Here is a 21454-nt window from a genome sequence, read left to right as displayed (position 1 = left end):
GGATTCCCAGACAGAGAGAGAAGGGCCGAGGTGCGCTCCCGGCTCCCTGGGGTGCGGGGCAAAGAAGGGCGGGTGCTTTCAGGGTGTCTCCTGGGCTTATCGGCCACCAGGCCTACCCCAAGAGCTATCTGTCCCTGCAGCCCTCACCCGCCTGGTTCAGTGGCACCTTGCTGGGAATCGTGAGCAAGTGGACCTCTGCCTGCCTCCCCAGGCCTCAGCTCAGGCTCTTGGGTGCAGAGGGCCTGGTGGTGTCAGGCTAGACCCAAACCAGTGAGCTTTCTGCGGAAAGAAGAACCTGGGTAGGCAGGCTCCCTCAGCACAGCGGCACAGGACTGGGAGGGCTCTGATGGCAGAAGAGGGCAGGAGAGGCTGGGCAGCAGTCAGGCCAGCAGGTATGTCCCCTCCTGCATATATCCTGAGCCTGGCAGATCTTGCACACCTCAGGGCCCTAGCTCCCTGCGCCCCACCTTGCCTTTGACTGAGATCCCACTTTCCTGGCCTGCAGCTTCCCCTTCCCCATTAACCACATTGGACTAGTTAAGTAAAAACAGTCCCCACTTTCTGAGGCCACTTGCATTTATGAGCACCCAGTATGTGTAGGAGTACCAAGGCCAGAATGGGGAGCAGAAAGAGTAGCCCCAGCTACCCACCTTTTCTGGGTGGAAAGGTTGGAAATTAGGGTGTTCATCACAGCATTGTTTATAATAGTAAAAGTGGGAACATGGTGCTTGTCCTTCAGGGTGTTGGCAGTAAACTGGCTGTAAACTCATGGCGCAGCTCTCTGCAGGCTGGGCATTAGAAGATGAACAATTTAAGTACCTGGGATGAACATGTAGGAATAAACAGGAGGCTAGAAAATGGGGTACTGCACCTTCTGGCTTCTGTTTAAAATAAAAAAGAATAGAAAAATACAAACAGGAAGGAAGGACATGCATCAGGATATTAACTCTGGGGGAAAGCCAGGGGTGAAGCTGATACTCTTTTCATTTATCTGTGTTTTTAAAATTTTCTATCAGCTCTCGGTTACTTTGGTAAGGAGGTTCTCCCATCCTGGGGAAGGACTGAGGTCTGGCAACCCCCCAAGAGTTTGGGGGTTGGAGTAGACAGCAAGGCAGACAGGTGTAGGGCTGTGGGCAGCACCAGGGGGCAGCACCTGCTCACCTGCTTCCCCGGGAACCAGGGCTGAGAAAGCTGTTTGTGCAGCCTGGACACTCAGTGGAGGCAGTGTCTCTGAACAAGCTGTGCAGTGAACTAACTGCTCCCTCCGGGTCCAAACTTGGGACCTGCACTGGGGCACCTTTGTGGAGGGCCTGTTGTCTTTCAGTGGCTTGGTGTGGACTCAGCCCTGGCCTTCCCAGCACTTCTGCAACTTTGCCCTTTCACTCTTCTCCCTTTAACTGTGAACAGACAGGATTGTCACAAGTTTGGGGATTTGTTCCTCTGGCTAAGCCTTCCCATTTCAAAAACCATCCCAGAGACAGTCTGTAGGTTGTTTATATCAAGTCCTTTTATTCTGATACCACAGAATTACCTTGTCACAATACAGGGGAGGGACACTGAAGTACCACGAGTTCTCACAGAGCACAGGAGGACGGCACACAGTTCACAAGGTCATGTGGAGGACTCGGGTCATTGCACTTACAACTGTAAACTTGTTGTTTGACTTTGTACAGGATCTTCCCCCCTCAAATAAAGAAGGAGAGAAGGAAAGAAAGGGAGAAAGGAAAGGAAGGAGGGAGGGAAGGAGTGAAGGGAAAGCAAAAACAAGACATGGAAGCTAGCAGGGGAAAGGCGTGGGTGGCCACCACTCTCCAGGGCACTGCACTTGGAGAGAAGGAGCTGATTTGATCCCAGAGGCTGAATGAGGCAGACACGCACACACATACACACTCACACACTTGTTCACATGCACACACACAACATCTCACAACTTCCATGGCTCTCGAGTGCCACCCCAGTGCACACGGCATCAGGGGCTGCTGGTACCCAGGGAGACAGAGATGACATCTCTGAGGAGTTTCAGTTGATCAAGCCTGTCCCTCTGACCCTGTTGGAGTCCACAATGACAAGTATTTACAGAATGAGGTGGTGGGCACGAGGGCAGGGGAGGGACCAACAGGCCAGAACCATGCTGCATGGCAAAGGATCTGCCTGGAAAACTCCCCACAGGCTCCAGAAAACAGGCCATAGTTGCTGCCACTGCTGCCCTTTCATCATGGGCCCTGAGACCACACTCTCTTCCCAAGGACTAAGCTGATGGTGCGGAAGGGGGTGTCACTGTGAAGTGAGTGCATTGGGCCCTGAAGTGGGTAGAGGAGGCAATGTCCTTGCTCATGACACTGGGGAGGCAGGTATGGAGAAGGCCTGGACTGCATCCCAGAGACCCCTGGCCCATTTGGAGATGTGCTCAATGCTCCCCACTGCCCAAGGCACCGAATGCTGGTCCCTCAGCCTCTGGCTGCAGCACCCCTGGAGCCACAGCTGCATCTACACAAGGGCCAGGACACTCGTGGCCCAGAAGCCTGCTCCAGCCACCCTCACAAGGGGTGATGGGTACAGATGTGTCCTGTTGGTACACTGGTGAGTGGGGAGTGGCAGATGTCAGAAATTTCAAACTCAGAGGGCTTGGCCAGAAAGGATATTTGCTGAAAAGTCAACATTTTAGAGCCTGAGACTGGGCCTGATGGAGGGTGACCTGTTATCATCTCCCTGTGTGTTCCCTGCTCCTGGTCCCATCCTCTGGCCTTTAGTGGGAAAGATTACTGCCTTTGTCCCCCAAGTATCCAGCCACTAGGCACATCCCCACACAGACCTGGCCCTGGGTGGTCAGAGGTGCTGGATGGTGGCCTCCCTCAGCCCTCGCTCAGATGGCCTCATACAGCCCAGGCCTGATCTCTGGAATGAGGCAGATGTCCCATGGGATGGGTGAGGGCCAAATCCAAGAAGGCCAGGGTCTCAGGCCTAACACAGAGGTTGACAGCCTCCTGTCCTATCCATAGCTGCCAGAGGTGGGACAGGATCCCTCTCTGAAGGGGTGTGTAGACCTTATAGGAAAGCATGAGAAATGTGGACCCCTGAGAAATCATGGTGCAAACCAGAGCACTCTGGAGGAAGGCCAGGCCTTGAGGGGTCAGGCAGCTACTGCCTGATGCACTCCTGGCTCAGTCATAGAGAAGCTAATGAGCAGTGGGTACTTGGGCTTCATAGATGGAGGTGGGCAGGGAGTTTAGGTCCTGGGGACAAATGCAGAGAGAGTCACAACAGGACTTTCTGTAAGTTTTGCTATTGAGAAGCTTCCCAAGAAACTCAGCTTGAAGCCACAGTCTATGTGAACACCTGCTCTGGTCTAGGATGACACTGTCAGCTGTCCTTATCACAAGTGCCAAAGGTCCAGTTCTTCCTGGGAACCCTTTGATCTCTAGCCCAAGCCTAGATCTCCTGGCTCACAAACCTTTGAGCCTCCCAGCCACCAAGGAGATGCATTGAGCAGGTGCAGTCAGAAGCTGGGGTCCCTCTGTCTCTCTAGCCACAGACACAGCCCAGCTCTGCCCTTGAGCAGTGCCCTCCCTGGGAAGAGGCAGCCAGATGCCTCTGGCTCAGGGCTGGGGTAAGAGGAGGAGAGACTTACAGACGGAAATCCTACCGCAAACCTTCAGAATGTTCATGCACACACATCTTGTGCAGACTCCCACCAGCATGTCTACTCCAGAGACTCCTTTTCACCTCTGTCTTGGTCAGAGAAACCTGTCGGGTGTATGGGGCCTTGCACTGCTTGGCCCTCAGCCTGGCATGCTCGGGCAACAATTCCAGCAGGTCCTCACTAGCTCGTGCAGAAATCAGCTAGAAGCGCTCCTGAAGGAGAGGTTCTGAGGCAAAAAGAACTCCAAGCAAGAGGGTCGAGCATTTAAAATGGATAAAATCGTGCAAAGAGGCTGCGAGCTGTGCATGCTCCACTGCAGGACAGGCGGTGACTCGCCTGGCAGCAGCAAGTCCTGCCACAGGTCAAACATGCCACAGACTGAGAATTTCACACACACAGTGGGAGCAGGGAGGGTGGAGGGTTTGATATGAGCATATCTATCCAGTTTCTCAATTGCATGTTTGCAATTAACTCCTTATACATAACATGGAATTTATTAAATATTAACAGTTGTCTTTGAGGGTTTATATTTCATTGCATAGAACATTAGAGATGAGACTTGTGGCTGTGCCCATGATGAAGGGAGGCCCCCAAAGGAAGGGCCTTGGGGAGGAATGCCACCCAGTCCACCAGGTGGATGGACGGTGTCACTCTCCCCCACACAGGGCTCTGGGCCCTTCCCTTGGCTGGCAGAAGCTCTGGCCCCTCTGCTCTGAGCACACCCACTGGTGATGGCTTAAGAAGGACTGGAATTGCACAGTAAACAGAGGCGGGCTGAGTGGCCTCCCTAGACCTCGCCCTGGGGTTGTGCTCTTGGTGGCCTGCTGCCCACTATTGCTTCTAAGTCAACATTCTCCCTGTGCTGAGCAGGGGCAGAGCAGAGAGGAAACCATCCATCAGTCACAAAGTGGTGGGGGAGGGGAGAGGCAAGGCGGTGAGCAAAGAGAGAGAAGGGAAGAAGGAGAAACAAAAGAAAAATGTTTATGAGGTATACACGTAAATCAAACTGAAATGATTAAGGCTGTTCTTGAACTCAAAAGAAATCCCCAGGTGTACGAACGAGGAGCCGGCTGGTCGAGACAATGGCGGTGCTGCTGGGATGCTCACGATGGCTGAGGGGGGATGGCTTTGAGATGGTGGCAGGCATGCTAGCATGCTGCCATCCACGGGCTGGGAGAAGCCTCAGCGGGCACCCACGCTGCTTTTCGGTGCTATGGCCTCTTATTTCAGCAATGAGACAGTGTTAGGTCCTAATGTTTGTAAAGTTCTCCCAACCCCATGCTAGCCACATGGAAGTCTGCTCCGATGTCACCGAGAGGGCAGGGTGAGGGGGCCAGAGCCCTGTGGCCACAGAGGGATCTGGGCCAGCTGGAATGTGAAGGAAATGGAGCCCATGGCCCCCAGCCCTCAGTCAAAGCCCCTCTCCAAGGCTGTGGAAAAACTTCTGGCATTGTGGAGGGAGGGCAGCATCCATCAGAAACAGGCAGGCTGTGCCTAAACTCTGTGTATAACGCATTAGAAGCCTGGCTGGCCAGGCCGCAGAAAGGCGGCTGTGGGAAGAGCAGCAAGACTGCCGTGGTGGCAGGGTTTCCGAGAGGGCTCCTCCCTCCCAACAAAGGCTGTGCCTTGAAGGTGGTGCCTTGAGGAGAGCAGGGTCTCTGGAAAGACAGTCACAAGTCCCAAGGCCAGTGGTCCCATTTGTCGAGCAGATGCTTCACCCAGGCAGCTGCTGTTAGAAAACATCCCATCCTCAACTGAGGCCCGCCTGCCACGTCCCACCTGGTGTGAGTCTTTGGGCCAAGGGTTTGCCAGACTGTAGACGATGCTTGGAGGAAAAAAGGAGGGAGGGGCGAAGGAAAGAAGGAGGAAAGAAAGAAGGATTTTGTCAAGAACTGTGGACAGCTGCTTCCCACCCCCCCCCCACTCTTCTCAGCTGTCTGCCACATGCCCGCAGCCTAACGCCTCCTCACCTACGGGATCCCACCTCACTGAGGCTTGGGGAACTGGGTGCCTAGGCAGGTTTGAGGTCAAAGAGAAAGACAGGAAGAAAGAAGAATTAGGTTGGCCAGGAAGGGATATTTCTTTAATATAACACAAGTTGTTTTTGTTTTGCTTAGGACTGAGGGAGATGGGATTTTGTTTAAAATGGCAAGCCTTTCCCAGCCCACTTCTGAAATTGCCATAAAAGACACCAAGAGAGGGACCCCCACAGAAGTGCTGACTGCTTAGCGCAGTCATTAGCCAAATGCTAAACCCTAAGAGAGATTCCTTTAACTACAAAGTTGGTGGTCTCAGTGGCCCACCCACATCGTGGGGCAGGACACAGAACAAAGCCATGCCAGTGGTTCTTTTCCCTCCCCAGGATGGAGCCTCGGCCCTAAACCCAAGGTGGGTACTGCCATGAACGTGGCCCATGGGCTGCCCCAAGTCCTTCTCCTCCCCTCAGCACAACGTCTGATTTCACATCTGTTCCAGGGCAACTCCAAGGAAACATCTGCTGAGCAGGAAAGAGGCAGGGAGCCCGCTGTCATGGGGTGAAGGCAGGAAGAAGGCTAAGGGTGCTGCACTGTGCCTACTGTAATTAGAATAAATTCCGGGCTCTTTACTTTGGCCTACAAAGCCCACCCCAGCTGGTTTCCCCCGCTCCAGACTTCACCCCTGACCACTGTGGCTCTGGCTGTGCTGCCTTTTGCCTGTCCCTGAGGCCCGCCTGTCTCATCCCCACATCAGAGCCTCTGTTGGTGGTGTTCCCTCACCTGGGCACATACCACACCAGCCTCTTCTCCTCCCTCGAGCCTTACCTCACACTGACCACTTTCTCTAGAGCACACAACTCTGCCCCATAACCCTGCTTCACTGGCTTTATAACACTTACCACCTTCAGAAATTATCTTTTTAATCTAATTTTTATTTTTTAACTCATTTATTCTCTGTCCCCCTTAATGGACAGTCAGCTTCAGAGGGCAGAGACTTGGTTTTGTTCCCTGCTGTATCCCCAGCACCTGGAACAGGGCCTGGCACCTGCCGAGGGCTTGACAAACATTTGTGGAATAAATGAAGTGGATGGAAGACTGGGCCTTTCCCGTTCCCCCACTGTTCCTCCAGAGACAGGCAGCCTTTTTGATATTATACCCAGCACCGTCCCACAAGCAGTCCTGGCCTAGGGCCAGGGCTCCCTTGTGATTTGCTTGCTGACTGCCTGGCCCTGCCACACACATGCCTGCCCACCATGAGAAGCACCCAAACCTACGTACTCTTAACCTGAGAATTGGCAAAGGAGGGAGAGGAGGAGGGCCCCAGGGTTATGGAATGGTAAGAGGTGGTCCCTGGCTGTTCACAGAGCAGTGCCAACAGCCAGGCTACCCTCCCTGCCATCCTGGACGATGCACCACCTCCTCCTTCCCCACAGAGGCAGGGCTGGGGCCAGAGAAGGCTCCAGGAGGCTTCTCATCCTGCCTTGGCCACTGCAGCCCAGACAGAGCCAGGGCTCCCATCCTGAGGCCCTTCTACTCTCTCCCTGGGCTGACCTGATCTGGGACTGAGACTGCCTGTCCAGGCGACCTCCCTTTCCTCTCTGTCCCTTTCCTGACTGCCTCTCTACTCATTCTGCTCTTCTACCTTGCTGGTCATGAGCTCAGCCTGTGAAGCCAATAGTGTCTTGACGTTATGCCCAGGGCTGCTAAGCTCTGCAGAGTTTGGGGACTCTGGCCTCACTTTTCTGGCTGAAGCAAAGTCACCAGGACCAGGCCTCAGGGAAGGGGCTTTGGAATCAGTGCCCAGTGCACAGACCCCAAATTGTGGGGCACAGTTGGCTTTGCTGGGCCCTTCCCCAAGGTCACTACCTGAGTCATCTCAGCCAGCTCAGGGGTCTCTGCCTCCCATGTAGCTGCTGGGCTTGTCACAGCTGAAGGAAGCCCACCAGGTCCCTCCTAGTTCACACTTGTAGGAACTGGGTGGGTCTGGTCAGCCAGGGCTTGGCCCTTCACCCCTTCCTCTGCCCCACCTCACCCTGGTCCTGACACTCACTGTTATACACAGAGTCCAGAGCTGTGCCCAGGCCTCTGACTCCAGAGATTTTTCCACAGCAATGATACCATCTCCTTTCATCTCTTCAAAAGCCTGTGGAGCATTTACAGAGGCAGGTTGGGGAGAAGCTGCATCCCAAGAGGCCCCACCTACAACCTAATGCCAACTCATAGCTGTGAGAGCTCTGTGCGGGGAAGTGGGTGGTGAAGAAGGACAAGGGGACATTAGCCCTGGCTTCCCTTTGCTGAAGACCTCTACTGAGTTGGCCCCATGTTGGGGCCTCTGTGCCTAGGGTCCCTCCTTTTCTTCCTCTTCCTCCCACACTCATAGGAGAGGACAGTGCAGCTCTGGCCATATCAGCAGCAGCTAAAGACCAGACTCTCCCCGGAGGATCCCTCAGGACTTAGAGGCTCCCATATGAGCGCCTCAGCCTTTCCCAGGGGAGGATGGGTACAGGTAGTTCATACTCACCCTGCAGGGCACAGTCACCAGAATGAGGAAAATTTTTTTCCAAAAGCAGAGACGGCTGCGACATAGAAAAAGAAGCGAAGTGTCAGGAATTTGGGCCAGACTCCCTCCTAGTCAGGGTCATTTGGCACAGTGAAGCCAATCTCAGCCCAAGGGGCAGGGATCACTCAGAGAACCACCAGGCAGCAGCAAATGGGCCCTTGGGCTGGCCTGGGCCTTAGTGACTGAGCCTGGAATCATTCCTCAGACCCAACCTCTCCCAGAAGAGGGCCTTGGAGCAGCTGCCCACCATGGACCTGGCCGTAGGCAGTCCATACCTTCCGTCAGCTTGCCAGCCTGCTCTGCTGCCCCACCAGGGAGGATCTTGGAGAGCACGCTCTCCCCATCGGCACCTGGCTGGCCGGCAGGAGCCCCTGGGGTCCCTCCAGGCCTGGCTCCAGCCTTCGTGCCTAGAGAGAAAGAAACCATCATGAGCGACACTTGGTCTGGCTCTTCAGGCTCTGAGTGAGAGAGGAGCCATGAGGGAATCTGAACACAGCTACCCCATGAGATGAGAGGGTGAGGAGGAGCATAGAGGAATAAAGAAGACGATGAGAACAGGAAGAAAAGGAGTGGGAGGAAGCAGAAAAAAGGAAGTTGAGGAAGGTAAAGAAGCAGAAAGGGAGGAAAAGGCAAGGGAGATGAGAAGGCAGAAGAAAGTAGGGAAGGGGAAGGAAGGAGAGAGTAAGAAGCCATGGTCCTGGCCCTATGCTTACCAGTCCCTTCCAGTTTCCCTGCCCAGAGCTGCCTGGGCCCTAAGCCCCAGGCTGGTGACCCCATTGGCTCATTCTAACTCCAGGCTCGTTTTGTGCTGGGAGGTCTGCAGCCCATCGGGCACCTTCTCAGGGAACAGTGAGGGCATGCAGTGCAGAGGAGCTCAGGGCACCGGTGGGTGTAGGGAGAGGGCAGCCCAGGTATCCTAGCCTATAGCTGAGGGCACCAAAGTGTAGGCTCACCTGCAGGTCCAGGTCCTGGTGGTGGCTGGGCCTGAGGAGGCCTCCCCTGCTGGGGTGCTTTGGTTGTCCCTTTAGAGCCATTTGCCTGTTCTGCCCGTGGCTGCAATACAGAACCCAGAGCTGAGATACCACCCATCAACTCTGCCCATGCCCAGCCTGGAATCAAGGGGAAGTCCAACCTGCAGTGGCAGCATCCACCCTGGGTAGGATCCATGCACTGGAGCTCTACTTACCGGTCCTGCTGGCTGAGGGCCTGTGGCTGTCATGGGGCCTGGCTGAGGCTTCCCTGCTGGCTGGCTGGCAGCAGGGGCTGGGCCCCGGGTGGTTGGTGGGCCCTGCTGCTGCAGCCGAGCCTGCGATGTGGCCTGCTGGGGGGGCTGTAGCCCAAGACCTTGCTGCTGCTGCTGCTGTGTTTGCAGCTGGCGTGATGCTGTCGCTGAGGGCGTCTGCTTGGACTGCGGTGGTTGTGACTGCTGTGGCCCTGGAGCTGCCTGCCGACCTTGTGGCTGTGGCTGTGGCTGTGGCTGTGGTTCTGGTTTTGGCTGCAGTGCAGCGGGCCCCGAGTGGGCCTGCCGGGAGCCCTTCTTGCTGTCAGAGGCATGATGGTATGCTGACGGAACACGGGATGGTTGTGAGTATTCAGCAGAGCTGGGGTACCCAGGCTGACCCTTCTTCTGTATGACCGTGGAAGGGCTGGGTTGAGAGTGAGGCCGGGCCTCATGACGACCCAGGTCCCGAACGTGTGGTTTGGCAGCACGCCGGCCAGGCTCCTCACCAGCGTGGCGGCCTGAGTGCCGCCCGTGGTCACTGTGGTGCTGGTGTTCCTTGGCTGAGGCATGGCGGCCTGGGCCACCCTCATCATGTGGCCACAGGCCCTCCTCAGGGGGCTCATCGTAGTCATGGTAGCTGTGCCTGGCAGGGCCTCGCTTCTGGGAGGAGGAGGAGACTGCATGGCCCCCATGGTGCCTGAACCGGTCAGAGCGGGCATCCCGGGGCTTATCAAACCAGTCTGTCTCCTCCTGGCCCAGGTGATAAGCTTCAGAGACCAAAAACAGAACACCATCAACCCCTGGGCTGGCCACAGGGGGAGGTCCAGCTGAAGCCATGCAAGGAAACCAGAGAGTGGGTACCACAGCCACAAGCATAACACTAGGCCCCCAGCCCACCCTCCCACTACTGGGGCCAGGACGCAGGTGGAATAGGCAAGAAGGGCAGCCTGCAGCAGGGCCCACTGGATGAGGTGTCAGGCCAGGCCCTACTGGGACATCTCGGGACCCAGGGCCCCACAAGCAGGCAGGCCCCCCAGGTGCTGAGCATCTGCAGAAATCACCCCCGGCTGCCATTACCTTCACTGTCGGAAACTACGCAGTGGGAATCGTCCAGGATGTAGCCCTCCTCACGCTTATATGCGTGGACCCTTGGTCCATCCTTGACATGCTCTTGGACATCAGGCATGGAGTGGCTGGAGCAGAACTGTGGGCAGGTGTCCCCAGGAGGAGAAGGGCCCCCAGCGGGGCGGGGCCGCCCCAAGGGGCTGACAGGGCTCTCCTCTTCAGAGGCCTGGCTCCGCACCGGGGGCCGGGCCCTGCCGCGGGCCATACTCAGGGATGAGGGCTTGGCGCCTGCTTTTTGAAGTCGCTCTTCCTGTTCCCGCTCATATCCCTTGCCCCGGCCACTGAAGTCATGGCTGGATAGCTTCTCCCCACTGTATGCAGATGCCACCCGGGACCGGCTGCTCCCACCGTACACGTGGTCATCCTCCTCCACCGGGTCCCGGCCAGACGCCCCATAGTATCTTTGCTGCTCATACACGTTCTTCTTGAGCCCATGGGTGATTTCATCCTGGAACTTCCTGCCCCGAGAGGCCAGGCTGCTGCTGACTGCAGGGGTTGGGTAGGAGGCCAGGTCTGACTCCACATCCTTGGCCTCTTCAATTGGTGAGAACTTGGAGATCTTTTGCTCCATGCCCTGCTTCCGGTGCTTGCTGCGCTTTGAGGAGACAGCAGCTGGGGCTAGGCTCTTGGAAGGATGCTTGAGCCCCATGGGGCCTGGACTGTACTTCTCTGCTCGAGCCCCATGTCTGTAGTCACTATCACTGTAGTAGTGGGCACTGGCTGGTCGGCCATTGCTCTCCACACTCCGGTGATGGCCACTCTTCCCACGAGGGTCATACGAGTCCTCCTCGGATTCTTCCTCCCCTCTGCCGTAGCAGCAAGACAGTGTAGCCCCCTCAAAGACACCTGGTTCTCCTGGCTCTTTCCCTGGATGCCCACTGCTGCTTGGTCCCATGGGCTCCAGTTGCTGGCTGTCAGGGGCAGTGGAGGTGCTGTCCTTGGTCAGCTCACTGATGTCATCGATCATCACATAGTTCCGAGGGACGTTCTGCTCCAGGCTGGTGTAGTGTGAGTCAGAGGGGTAGGTGGGGGCTGGGCTCAGGCTCACACTGCTACGGTCACTGGCCCGGGGCAGCTCAGGGGCTTTGCCTTGCTCATAGCTGCTGCTTACTGCTGGGCCACTGTAGCTGGTTTCAGATGGGGCTGAAGACATGGCCACGACAGCGCTGGCAATCACCTCATAGTTGGTGGGCACCTTCTGCTCCAAGTCAGCCAGTGATGTCTGGCGTGGCTTCTGGGGAGGAGCACGGCTGTCAGCCAGGACCGGGAAAAGGGTGCTCTGTGTGGTTGGCATGGGTGTTTGGGCTGCATAATGGCCTGTGGGACGGAAAGTCTGCTGACTTGGCAGGCCAGGCTCAGCTGGGTAACTGGTGCCAGGAGGAAAGGCAGGTGCTGGGTATGTGCTGGGGCCAGGGTAGGTGGGTGCTTGGTGGGCTGGGAAGCCGTTCTGAGTTGGTCCACTACTGCCTGCAGTGTACTGTGGGGCTGGAGGTGGGAACCGGGACTGCTGGAAGGCAGTGGGGCCAGAGGGGGTGGTAGGAGCTGCAGCAGTGACAGGGAAGTCTGCATACTGGCCAGCTGGAGTGGCACAGCCCTGGAGCCGCAGCTGGTTGAGCTCGCTGTCGGACAGGTAGTCACGATGCTCACCGAGACCACGCAAGGGTGGGTAGTCACGGCCACCCCGGTCTTTGGCCAAAGACTCTTTGCGCTGTGTGATGCCCAGCTCCAGGTACTTGAGCTTGGCGTCGATCTCCTTCTCCTCCTCATCCAGCTCTGCCTGCTTCTTGCGCAGCTTGGTGGACTCATGCTCCACCTGCCGCAGGTCCCGGTCCAGCTCCCGGAGCAGGCTGGCCTTGGTAGCAGGGACAGCGGTGGGCCCCACCAACCCACGCTGCAGCAAGCTGGCCGCATACAGCTGTGGGGGGGCCTGGCCAGCCAGGGGTAGGTGAGCCTCCTCTGGAGGGGGGCTGGGCAGTGTCCGCTTCACCTTGCGGACCAGGCCGTTGGGTGGCAGCGCCGACACCTGAGACAGAGGGAAGGGCGGGCAGCACTGAGACCCAAGGCGTGGGTGGCTTGGTGGGGTACAGAGTAGAAGAGCCCTGGCCTGGGCTGGGGTAGGGGCTGGGCTCCACACTGTCAGCACCCTGATTCACCAGGCAGCCTTAAGGCCTACCCTACCCACCCACTGGCCTTGGAGGGAAGACCTGTGATCATTTTATTGAGCTCTGGGCAGTAGGAGAGTAGGGAAGGAGCAGATGCCCCTCTGTGCTGGTGTCTAGTACTGGCCTGGCACATAGCGGCTCTAAGAACCCCTGCACATCTCCAGTGGACCTGCCATCCTCCACCTTCCACTGAGTGTCCTGAGGTCAGGAGAGTACAGGTCTGGCTCTGGGTTTGGGTACTAGCAGCTGGTGGGGGCCAAGCACAGTGCAGGGCCATGGACAGGAGTGGAGTGGGTCCTGGGCCCACCAGGCCCCCTAGAGGACCATGGGAAAGGACCCATGCTGACTGTCAGTTGCTGCAGGCTCTAAGTCTTTTTCTGCCTCCTGCTCTACTCCTCTCTAAAGTGACAGGCAACTCAGCCGCCTGCCCAGTCTCCTCCTCCTGCTGCCCTGCAGCACCCTCTGCCCAGCTGTGCTCTCGGCCTGGCCCCCAGCTCCCTCCACATCCCTGTCAGCCCACTTCTCTCTCCAGCCCTATCTCCGGCTGCATGGCTTCCTGGCTAAGGTTCCCTAACACTGTCCTCCATGGGGCCCTCCTCACCTGCCTGATGCTCCACATTGCCAGAAGGTTTGCCCTAGGTCCTCCCTTTGTCTCTAGCTCCTAGCCTTCCCAGAATGCCCAAGGCTTTTGGGTGTTATGGACCACCAAAATCCCCAAAATACACTGGGGACTGACATTGAGCTTCTTACTTTTTACCTTGCCAGGCAACTACAGAAAAACCTCCCACCTAATCTCACCATATATTATAAAGGAAATGATAATGTGCCCCAAAACCTCAGAATGAAAGGTGGGCCTGTAATATATTTCACTTTCTGAACTCCTCAATCTGTTGTCCCTCTTTCATTATTTTGGCTGCACACCATGAGTGCCCATTGTGGTATGACCGCAAATGGCCAGCTCTCAGGAGCTCTGTGCTTACCCTAGCCTAAAGCCAACACCACCTGCCTCTCTGACCTGCCCTCCCTGCCAGCCCAGACTCTACTCCATACTCTGCCCAGAAAGCTTTCTAAAATGCTGATCTTGTCCTGTCTCACCTGCCTAAAACCTCCAGAGGCTCCAAGGGCCTTCAAGTAAAGCCCACCCTCCTCAGCCTAGCACTCAAAGTCCTTGGCGTCAGGCCCTCGCAACCCCATCTTCCCCTCCACAGCAGCCCGTGGCAGGCTACCTCTCACAGTCTTATGACATCACTGGCAACTAAAGCCACAGACAAGGGTAAGCTTATGCTCCAGGAGCCCCTATTTAGGGGAGCAGGCAGGTGTGTAAACAGATTTACCGAGGCCAGATAGGGGCAGGGGACAAGACAAGGCAGAGAACATGCTGCAGCCAGTTGGGATGGGCCTTGAATGCTAGGCCAAGGGGCTTGGGCTTCCATGGGGCAATGGAAGCTAGGCCATGGCTGGGGAGTCGGGAGGAGGCAGCCAGGTCCGTGTTACTGATTTTCTCAGGAAACATCCACAGTAGAGGTTTGGAGTGGGAGGGGCCTAGACTGGAGGGGAGAGCTGAGGAGGCCTGAAGTGGGAAGCGGCAGGGGCTGGACTACATATAGGCCGTGAAGGGGCAGTGCTAGGAGGAGGCTGAAGTTTCTAGAGGTGTCTGGATGGATGGCTGTGGGGGCCCACGTGTGTGTGTGTGTGTGTGTGTGTGTGTGTGTGTGTGTGTGTGTGTGTGTGTGTGTGTGTGTGTGTGTGTGTGTGTGTGTGTGTGTGTGTGTGTGTGTGTGTGTGTGTGTATTTGCCAGGATGTCGTTGCCAGGCTGCGGGCTCCACCAGATGTGCATCGAGGAAGGTCCATTCCTTGACTCCTTCCTCTGGGCCTCTGGAGCTGGAGATGACTCCACCCCCTACCCCAGGAGAAGTCCCTCCCTGTGGGGGGCCCCAAGCTAGGAAGAGACCCCTGTCCCACCCTGGACCAGCCCCTGTGCCCATACCTGGCTACCCAGTCCCCCCTGGTGCTGGTAGAGGGAGAACCTCTCTTTGGCAGACTCCTCGGCGGTGGGGCTGAGGGGCTTAGGGTCAGACAAGGAGCGCTGCAGGGTCTTCATGGGGCGAGGCAGCGTCTGCTGGCGGAGAGCGCTGTCAGCCGTGAAGTGCTTCTGGGGACTCACGTGAGCCTTGTTCAGCCTCTCACTGGAAGCAAAGGAAGTGTCCAGGAGCCGGTGGGGGGACAGGGGTGAGACTGGTGAGTAGAGGACCTGGGGGGATTTGGGAGGCTGGCGGCTCACAAGCTGTGAGAGGGACTCTGGGGGCAGGTGGGCCTGGTATCCAATCTCGAGGGGATCCGGCTTCTTTTTTTCGAATCTGCCCAGGGGCCCTGGGGTGACGATCCGGATGCCAGGCAGGTAGGGACTGATGGCTGTTGGCCCTACAATCTGGGACCCGGCCACACCCTGGGCCTGCCCATCTGGCTCCGTCTGGCAGGCCAGGCTCTCCCCATGCCCAGTCTTCTCTGGCGCCGATATGTACCTGACGATCTCCACCTTGGGGTCAGTGGCAGCTGTTATGTGGATGGCTGGAGAGACTCTGGGCAGCTGGTCAGGCTCTGTCTGCACAGAGCAGTCACTGATGGTCTGGATGCCCACGCTGCTCATGGCCCTCGCAGTGGTGGCGGCAGTGGATGATGAGGCAGTGGCATCGTGCTTGCTGTCGGAGCCAGAGTCTGAGTGGCGGGAAAGACGGGACCGGCGGCGGCGCACTGGCTGCTCCCATTCGGCGCTGTCCTCATCGTCGGTCTGCACGCTGCAGTCAGCAATCCGCCGTGCCCGGCGCCGCCGGGTCAGAAGGTAGCGGCCCTCCACATCCTCGTCATCTGTCTGCACACTGCTGTCTGCAATCCTCCTCACCACGCTGGGCTCAGGCCCCACCTCTGGCTCGCAGGCATCCCGCAGGCGTGGCACAGAGTGCCGCTTCTTAATGCCACTGCGGCTTGCCTCCCACTGCTCCTCCATCTGCAGTGACATGTCTGAGGCAGAGCTGGGGAGACCCCGGTGCAGCATGGGCTCACGAGGCTGCCCAGACCCCTCAGGCCCTGCCATGGCGATGAAGGCAGTGTGCGTCAGGGGTGGCCAGTACTGGCCACTCTGAGCCAGCTCCGTGGCCGCTGGGGGAGGCCCTCGGCCGGGTGCCTCACAGGCCACAGGGAAGGGGGCCTTCTGCCGCTGTTTCTGCTCCTCCAGCTGCTGCTGCAGCTGCTGCTGCAGCTGCTGGATTTGCTCCAGCTGCAGACGCTGCTGTGCTAGCTGCTCTCGCTGCAGGGCAAACTGAGCCTGCCGTTCCTCCTGCTGCTGCTGCAGCACGTGGTGCTTGATGGTCTGCAGCTCCTGCAGCTCCCGCTGCACCAGCAGCTGCTCCTCCTCACGGTGCCTCTGCAGCTCCACACGCTCCCGCTCCAGCTCCTCCTGCAGCCGCAGCTGCCGCAGCTTCTCCAGCTCCACCCGTTCTCGCTCTAGCTGTAGCAGCTGCTCCTGCTGCTTCCGCTGCCTCTCCTCCTGCGATGCTTCCTCCTTCTCCAGCCCTGGCTGGCTGAGGGCCCCAATGGTGCCCCCAGGAGCAGCATCTACCGGTGGCTTCTGGCCACCCACTGGGGCCAGGGCTGGGGCTGCTACAGCCTCCTTGATGGCAGCAGGGGTGGCTGTGGAAAGAGGTTCTTCCCGAGCAGCCCCTGCTGGCAGCTCTGGCCTTGGTGGGCCCCCAGCTCCTGGGGCCTTGGCAGCAACAGGTTTCCCTAGGTAGACAGGACCCTCAGCAGGTGGAACGCTGGAAGCAGTGGGGAATCTCTTTGGGGCAGGATATCGGTACAGCACTGAGGGCCCAAGAGGTACATGGGGGGCAATCATGGGCATGCGTGTCAGGCTGGTGAGTGGCATGGCTGTGACTCCACCAGATGCATAAGGCCTGTACATGCTACCACGCACCATGGGCCGCAGTACTGAGGCAGGCTGAGTGGTGATGGGCAGTGTTGCAGCAATTGGGGTGTTGATAGTTGAGTAGATCATGCCATCGGCTGCACGCACAGTGGCTGTGGATGGCAGCAGCTGTCTGACTGTTGTTCCCTGGCCTGCTATAGGCCTGTACTGGGCCAGGTTCCCAGGACTTGGCTGGCCCTCTGGGAAGGTGGGGTTCCCAAGGAGGCCAGGTCTGAGGGGAGTCAGACCCTGCTGGGCACTGAGCCCAGGCCCGGGCTGGGGCTGATACTGCATGAGGTCAGGGCCACCACCACTGCCATGCCGTCCTCCATACTGGTCCATGGAGTTGAGGGCTGCACACATACGGCTGATCTCGCGGGCCGTGGTGGCACTATACTGGGCCAGGCTGGCCTCCTGGAAGCCAGGTGCATCTCCCCGTGGGCCATATCTGTGGTCTGAGTAGATGTTTGACACTGAGCTGTAGCGCCGCATGGGAAGCGGGTGAGTTGAAAGGTCTGTAGGATGACGCAGGTCCGTGAATGAGCCATACTGCAAGCCCTGCCCAAGGTAGCGTCCGTCTACAAAGCCCAGGCTGTAGGAGTGCTTCAGCGAGCTGAGGTCCACAGCTGAGTCTCGTCCAGGGCCCTGGAAGAGCTGCCCAATCCTGTGGGCGTGGTAGTTGAGGCCAGCCTCAGCCAAATTGGTGTCAGACATGGAGGAGTACAGCCTGCCAGGGAGGCCCTGTGGGTAGGGCCTCTGCCCCTCATGGGACCCAGGGCCCAATACCCCCTGTGCCTGGTAGGTGGGGAGCTCGGGAGGCTCAGGGTCCCGGGGACTATAGAAGGGGCCGCTGCTTTGGCCAGGCGGGGCAACGTCTGCCACACTCTTCTCGGATGTGCTGGGGGCGGGGTGGAAGGTGCCTGTGCAGCTACTGCCAAAGGGGAACTTGTAGACCATGTCACAGCATGCCAGCTGGCTCTCGGGCCTCATCCCAGTGAGGTCCAGGGCACCCACCGGCTCCTCTGGGAGCAGTGTGGTCACAGTGCCTGCTGTGCCCTCTCCCATCTGCACCACCACTGTGTGTGGCTTTCTCGCACCTGGTAGAGCATGTGACCGCAGCTCTGAAGGGGTGGCCCGGTGGGGTTCGGCACCAGGCTCTGGCACTGGGCCCGATTTGAGGCCAACACTCTGGGCAGTGCCCATATGAGTAATCAAAACGTCCCTTCTGGCCAGAGGCACTACCTGGTTGGGCAGGTTATACCTGGCAAACTTGGCCTCCCTGGGTCTTCCCCGGGGCCCACCTCGGTATGGGGCTGTCTGGACGGCCTGCTCTACCTGCTTGACCTGGGCCAGGCACACAGGGCTACCCGCACTCTGGCCAAAGTCAAGCCGGCTCTGGAAGGGGTCTCCATAGACTACAGGCTGCTTTTGCTGAGCCATGAGCACAGACGAGGCCATGGTGATGCTCACGGTGGTGGCGGTGCTGAGGAAGGCATGGGTCTGCTCCTGGGCATTGAGGTTGATAACCAAAGGCTGCACAGTGGTTGACTGCCGCCCTGGGATTGGATCCAGTGCAAGGCCATACTTCCTCGCTTCCACGGCAAGAGAGGTCAGGTCCATGCCCTGGTCGGTAAGGATGATGGGTGTGGGCTTGTTGGCTGTGCGAAGGTCTACCACAGCACTACCAGGGGGCCTGGGGCCTGGCTCAACCCTAGATGTTCCAGGGACAGAGGAGATCCGGCACAGAGAGATGTTCTCAGCAGGGAGGGTGCCCCAGCCATACAGAGCCAGGGGCCCATCTGCACCAGCACTGGGTGCCCGTGGGAAGCTAGGTGGCCCAGGTGGCTCTGGGTGCAGCTGAGACACACTGGGAGGCATTGTCTGACTATAGCTGTGGGCAGTGGGCTGGGTGTCAGTGGGTGAGCATACTGGGGAGGTGGAGGCACTGGCATGTACCATCCTGGTCTGGCTGGAGGCATCTGACGCCAGTGTGATGACCATAAAGGGGGCCACCTGAGAGGACTGCTGCCATACCAGGCGAGGTGTGCTGGGTCGGTGTGGCGTTTGTGTGCCCTGAGCCACCATAGGTGTTGGGGTGGGGGCACCAGGACTCCGTGGCATGTCTGAGGCAGGGGTTGAGCTTGGCGTCTGTGTTGAGAACTCTGCTGTGGCCCTTGGGCCCAGCTTGCCAGGGGAGAATGTGGGACTCTCTGAGGGAGAAGATGGGGACAGAGGTGGGCTGGAGCCAACGAAGTAGCAATATCCCCGGGCGGGCCGGGGAGTGCTGCTCTCACCATCACTCACACTCAGGTGCTTCTCTCTGGCAGCCCGTCCACTGGCAGCAGGGCCACTGGGGACCTGGGGTAGCTCCTCAGTTTGGGACCCATAGTTTGCAGTGGTTGGGCTCTGTGCATAGCTGTGGCCTGTGGAAGATGGTGAAAGGCTGCGCTCAGAGCCTGCTGGGGAGGTCGGAGTCATATACCCTCGTGGCAGGCCAGCTGGACAAGGAGCCACAGCTGTGGTGGCTGGAGTCCCGGGGCCTTGGGAAAAGGATATGCCTGTCTCCTTGGAGGCAGAGCTGGGGGAGGCAGAAAAGCTGTGTAGCTTGAGGGGGTCCTGAGGCTCCTTTGCAAAATGCTGAGTAACGCGGACATCAGGAATGACTCGGCCCCCGCTGCTGTCTGAGGAGGTGGAGGAGGAGAAGGACACAGGAGCAGCGAGCTGGGTGGGACTGGTACCAGGGGTAAGTGGGCCGCCATTTTGCTTCATTGGGTCCATGTACGCACTCTCAGCATTCAGAAACTGCTTCTCCTTCTTCTTGTCCTCAGCAAAGGCCAGGTCCCGTGAGGAGGCCTGATGCATGCGGGCAATGCTCTGTGATGTTTGAAGGATCTCCTCGTACACAGCTGCTCCCAGGCCAGCTGGCGTGTCCTCTGAGGCAGGCTGAGCAGCCCTGCCATAGTCATGGTCTGGGGTGTCCTGGTATTCAAAGGAACCTTGGCCTCGGGGGCCTATGGGCTGAGAGGGGCCACCATGGGGCCCCCGGCACCCTGCTGCCTGGCCCTGTTGCCGCTGGAGCAGCTCAGCCTTTCGCATCATCTCCTCGTAGGCCTCCTCAGCACTCTTGAGGGGCCGGCCGGAACTGGGAGTGGTGGAGCTGCCCAAAGGTGTCTCAGTCGGTGAGTAGAGGGACATGAAAGTGGGCAGGTTGTACTCACTGCCTGACTTGTAGAGCCGGGTGGGGCCACCATCGGGGGCTTCAGCCTCTGAGTCAAGGGATGGCGAGGGCGAGTACTCGGAGCAGGAGGAGCGATGCAGCTCCTCCATCTCGGCTGCCTGCCTCAGCTCCTCCGTGGGGGAGGCATCTTCAATGGGCGACAGGTTGCTGGGGGGGGTCTTAGAGCGCTCGCGCCGCCGCTGGGCCCGCAACTCTTCCTTGTCACGCCGTGTCTTACGGGCCGTGCTGCGGATGCGCTGCTGCTCTACCTCCCGCATCTTCTCCTGCTCGCGCAGCAGCTCCTCCTCCTCCCGCAGCTCCTCCTCCTCCGAGGAGTCCTCAATGGTGGGCAGTAGCGGCCCATGGGAGCGGTGCCGGGCCTTGCGCTGCTGCTTTGCTTCTTCCAGCCGCTGCCGGCGGCTGGGGCTGCTGTCACTGTCCTCTTCCAGTGAAGACAGGGAGGTGGGAGAAGTGCCCGATGTGTAGCTGGGCGTGGAGGCTGGCAGTGTGGAGGAGTGCTCCCCGCGGGAGCGGTCCTCAGGAGAGCCTGTCAGGCTCTCCATCTCCAGCTCCGGCTCCCGGTCCAGGCTGGGGTCGGGGCTTGGGCCCAGGTCCAGCTCGTGGCCATAGCTGCCTGTGCTGTTGAGCTCAATGGTCTTGAAGCGGCGGAGCCCACCCTGCAGGGCCCCAGCGCCATCAGTGGCCTCTGCTGGGCCTCCCTCGGAGAGCAGCTCCTCGTAGCCCGTGGTGGCATTGTGGGGCAGGCGCCTCTTGGGCAGTGCTACTGGTTCTTGGCTGGGCTCAGGCCTGGGCCTGGGGCCACCCTTCTGGGTTCCATGTTTGGCCATGCCATGCCCGGAGGTGGCAGCATCATCCTCTTCTAGGTTGTCTTCCTCGGCACTCATCTCCAGTATCTGCCGTCGCATGAAATCCTCATCAGTCAGTTCTGCTGCCTGGGCTGGGGGCTGGGGTGGAAGAGGGGACAGGCCACCCTCGCTGCTGTCCTCCACGTAGTCGTGCCTCAGCTGGCTGCCAAAGTCATCTGAGGACTCCGCTGTGTCCCGCTGCTCACTCTGGCGCCCCCACTTCAGAGAGTCTTCCTCTTCCTCCAGGATATCCTCCAGCTCCTCATCAGAGTCAAAGGTCTCAGGCACAACGGACAAGGAGTGGGGCCGCCGCTTCTGCTTTTCACCACTGCTGCTGCAGGGGGGCTTGCTCCGCTCACCACTAGCAGCTGGGCCCTGGGCCTCCAGCGAAGGCCGCATGCTGCTCCCTACTTTGTGGAGCTCTGATGGGCTGGGTGGGCATGGCTCTGTCACCCCTGCACTGTCCAGCTGCTCCACCTCCTGCTGTACAACACCTGTGATCTCACTCTGGGAGCTGGAGATGCCATCGGAGGAATAGCCTGTGTCACTGAGGCTCTGTGGGCTCCGAGACAGGTCCTGAGAGTAAGACTTGCTCCCCAGCTCCTGCAGCAGGATGAGAAGCAGACACTGACTCCCCACAGCAGCTCGTTGGGGGAGCCCAGCCCTCTCTGTCAATTCCAGCGTCCTGGGGAAGGGTCCTTCCCCCTCCCAGGGGATCAGTGCC

At 58.7% G+C, this 21454-nt stretch overlaps 1 protein-coding gene across 1 annotated transcript in view; it reads right to left on the bottom strand.

The window, feature by feature from the left end:
• Positions 1 to 1494: 1494 nt before the first annotated feature.
• Positions 1495 to 21454, bottom strand: part of BSN (bassoon presynaptic cytomatrix protein) — a 43691-nt gene continuing 23731 nt past the window's right edge. The window contains exons 5-11 of the mRNA XM_014788464.2: positions 14674 to 21333; positions 10476 to 12546; positions 9363 to 10165; positions 9130 to 9229; positions 8452 to 8583; positions 8138 to 8192; positions 1495 to 5465 (exon numbers count right to left, since the gene is read on the bottom strand). Coding sequence (XP_014643950.2) covers positions 8152 to 8192; positions 8452 to 8583; positions 9130 to 9229; positions 9363 to 10165; positions 10476 to 12546; positions 14674 to 21333 — 9807 coding nt within the window. The 3' untranslated portion in view covers positions 1495 to 5465; positions 8138 to 8151. The remainder of the gene's footprint in view (positions 5466 to 8137; positions 8193 to 8451; positions 8584 to 9129; positions 9230 to 9362; positions 10166 to 10475; positions 12547 to 14673; positions 21334 to 21454) is intronic.

The sequence above is a fragment of the Ceratotherium simum genome, chromosome 5 (genome assembly GCF_057802395.1).
Source record: "Ceratotherium simum simum isolate JZ-2026a chromosome 5, ASM5780239v1, whole genome shotgun sequence".
Lineage (NCBI taxonomy): Eukaryota > Metazoa > Chordata > Mammalia > Perissodactyla > Rhinocerotidae > Ceratotherium > Ceratotherium simum.
The sequence above is the reverse complement of the archived record's forward strand: the minus strand, read 5'-3'. Positions and strand labels throughout refer to the sequence as shown.